The 3,904-nt window shown below is 38.3% G+C and overlaps 1 protein-coding gene across 1 annotated transcript; it reads left to right on the top strand.

Annotated features, from left to right (window-relative positions):
* Positions 1–2,017: 2,017 nt before the first annotated feature.
* HELRODRAFT_83493 (hypothetical protein) lies at positions 2,018–2,323 on the top strand (the record flags this gene model as incomplete). The annotated part of the gene is made up of 1 exon (XM_009023660.1): positions 2,018–2,323. A coding segment is annotated over one exon (306 nt), but the record flags the coding sequence as incomplete, so codon positions are not given.
* Between the last annotated feature and the right edge of the window lie 1,581 nt (positions 2,324–3,904).

The following is a 3,904-nucleotide window of genomic DNA, read 5'->3' as shown; positions in this document are numbered from 1 at the left end:
ACAACAACAACATCAACAACAACATTAACAACAACAACATCAACAACAACAACATCAACAACAACATCAACAACAACATCAACAACATCAACAACAACATCAACAACATCAACAACAACGTTAGCAAAAGCATAATGAAGAACGACAGTCTAAACGGAAATGTTAAAAACTATCGCAACAACAACATTAACAACAACTGTTACGACATCAACATCATCAACAACAACAACGACAACAACAACAATAATAATAATATTAGCAACACTAACAATAGTAACAACAACAACAACAAATTAATTGATGGATACAAGCGGTTTTTTAACTACAGCAACATCAATACTCTCACCACCTACAACAACAACAACAACAACAACAACAACAACAATAGTTTCACACTCAACGGAGACATCAAACTCAATGCCGATTCAAATTACAACTCCAAAAATTTAAACTCTGCAATCGAAAACTGCAGAACGTTTTACGATTTCGTCAACATCAACAACAACAACATCAACAACAACAACAATAATAATAATAATAACATCAACAATAGCAACAACCACATCAATAACACTAACACGGAGTACCAGCACCCATCGGCTCTCTCCCAATACCTCGTATCAAACACCTGCATCATATGTTTCAGCAGCTTCAAATCTGGAAAAGAACTAATAGAACACGTCTACGGACACCACAAACATTTCATTCCTCCCTACAACTTCACGGCTCTCTCGTTCTTTCAATCCACTTACTTCAGATCATTTCTCCAGCAATTGTCTCATTATCAGCATTCAGTCAGCAGCAGCCACATTAACGATCGTAGTAATTTCGGCTGTAGTGATGGTGGCGACGATGTTGGCGACGACGATTACGTTAATGATGGCGACAACAACAACAACACAAACAATGATGATAATAGTCTCAATAATAAGAATAACAACAACACTGATGACGTCAACGATGATGACCTAAACAACAAACTGACCAGTCGTCCAGGGCAGACAGCAGTAGGCCAGCTGACAGCAAGCAGACCACCCGACACTCAGATTCCCGGCTGGCTAACTCCACTCTCCAGCGTTTCAAATGATAGTGACCGCTACATCAGACGATCCAACAGCGCTCTCTACAACAACACTGAGCCGTTAAATTACGCTAAAAGTTCAGATGACGTAAGAAATTATTTCCTGGATGGTTACTCGTCCAAAAGTTCAGTGCCCCTTTCCAGGTTCAACACCACTTGTCTAGACAGTGGAGGTGTTGGCGTGGTGGTGAGTTGTGGGGAGAGGGAGGTGAGGGTGAAGAATGAGCAATTGGAAGCAGGCGCTCTTCATGGTAAAAATCTTCTCCCATATTTGTTACCGCCATCATCATCGTCGTCGTCGTTTGACTACCAATCGTATCTGTTCACATCTGCGCCCTGGTTGGTCAGTCACAACAACATCAACAACAACATCAATAACATCAACAACAACAGCAACAATAGCAACAATTCTTCCTGTCTCTCACAACTGATCAACAACCAACAATCTTCAAATTTCATCGATAACATCAACAGCCACCTCAACTACAAAACTCACAACAACATTATAAATAACAACAACAACAACAATAAGAACAATAATAATAATAATAGGAGCGTTAAAAACCTCGTTAATTGCGACAACATCAACGACAAACTCAATCCGAAAACCGATAACTGGTCGAGTATATTCGATCGTCCATCGCCGGTATTGAACCATCCCTCGTCCATCTTCGGTCTCAATTTATCCATGGCGGCTTTCCATCGGAATCTTTTCAACAATCCACTCAACAACAACAGCAGCAACAATATCACAAGCTACAATAACATTAATGATATCAACAACAAATCCAAAACAAAATCGCAACAAAACAAAACGCTGCCTTTTATAAACAACATTATCGACAACAACAACAACGCAAACATTAACAACTACATAACAACCAACACTCACAACAACAACAACAACAAATCAACAGCAAGAACACCACTACATCACTAGCCAATCACATCCGCCAATCAAATTCCTCCAGGCCTAAAAATGACACGTGCGAGTATTGCGGCAAAGTCTTCAAAAACTGCAGCAACCTCACAGTCCACCGAAGATCACACACGGGGGAAAAACCCTACAAATGCCAGCTATGCCCCTACGCCTGTGCCCAATCCAGCAAGTTGACTCGCCACATGAAGACCCACAATCGTCAGGGGCGGAATGGCAGCGGGGCCAAATTGGCACCCCTTCATTTGTGTAAGTTCTGCTCGACTCCATTCTCCGTTCTAGCCACCCTAGAGAAGCATATGAAGAAGTGCACCATGAATCAAAACGCTTTCGTCGGACTTTGTAATAATAACAATAACAATAATAATAATAATAATAACAATAATAATAACAATAATAATAATAATGATAATGATAATAATCTTAATAATAATTATATTATTTATAATAATAATATTCATAATAATAATATGATTCCTAACGGTTATAACAATCCGGCTGATTTCATTGAAGTCAATCTGAGGAACGCCATTAAGAATATCAATAAAAAGAGCAACAAAAACGACAATGACCACAACAACAACAACAACAACAACAACAACAACAACAACAACAACAACAACAATAGCATTGGTGATGGCCATGACAACAACAACAACAACTGCAACCTTGATAACATTAAACCCCAACTCAGCATAGATAATACATGCCCCGATGTGTTTAATAATACAACGACGAAAGAACCAAACTACACTTTCAACATTGACAATGACGTCACGAGTAATAAAAACATTGCCTTCTTAACAGTGCCTTCATCATCGTCATCATCAGCAGCGTCATCATTATCATCATCTATGGTGACGTCATCATCATCATCATCATCATCATCAATGGTGACGTCATCATCACCAGTATTATCATCGTTTGCGTCATCGTCGTCACCGCTTTCATCATCGCCATTTCCGTTTCCGCCTATGTTTGCGTCATCATTAGCGCCATCAATATCGTCATCAGCAACATCATCATCGGCTTCCTCATCATCATCATCCTCAGCGGCGTCATCATCATCGTCATCATCATCAACAACATCATTATCAATACTTTCTTCGACTTCTTTGGCTAGATCATCATCGTCTTACTCCTAAAACACGTGCCAGTGGCTAATTTAAATATCACCCATGTATTCAACTCACTCTTATTAGCTTTTACTCAAAAAATAAAATACACACATATAAAAAAATACAAATGTATATACATTGTTATAATGAGGTATTCATACACATACACACAGACACACACATAGACACACACGCACCCACACACACACACATTTCTATATTTGTACTGAACTATCGACTTGCTAAATATATGCTAAGCAACCAATGGTTATCGTCTGTCAAACGCTTGACAATCTTTAAAAAAAGTTCTCTGAAGATTGAAACGAAACAACAAAGTATACAAAACGGAAGATACAAAACATGATAATACAAAAAACAAACGATACAAACACAATGATACAAAACAATACAAACAGATGTAAAACAAGTAAATACAAAGTAATACAAATACAGGACATGAAATACAAAACACAAACACGACGATACAAAACAACGCAAACAAATACAAAACACGATGATACAAAGCAATGCAAACGGATACAAAACATAATTATACAGAACAATACAAACAGTACAAAGAAAAAGATGACGCAAACCAGACTAGAATCAGTTACATCATCTTAAGATTTTTTCCCATGACTTAATATGTTCAAACAAAACACGCACGCACGCACACGCACACATGAGCACACACTCACGCACACGCACGCAAACACACACAAGTGATGGTTGAAGTTTTTTTTAATGTGGTTGATGTCGGATTGTACA

This window comes from Helobdella robusta (assembly GCF_000326865.2).
Source record: "Helobdella robusta unplaced genomic scaffold HELROscaffold_37, whole genome shotgun sequence".
In the NCBI taxonomy this organism is placed as follows: domain Eukaryota; kingdom Metazoa; phylum Annelida; class Clitellata; order Rhynchobdellida; family Glossiphoniidae; genus Helobdella; species Helobdella robusta.
The sequence above is the reverse complement of the archived record's forward strand: the minus strand, read 5'-3'. Positions and strand labels throughout refer to the sequence as shown.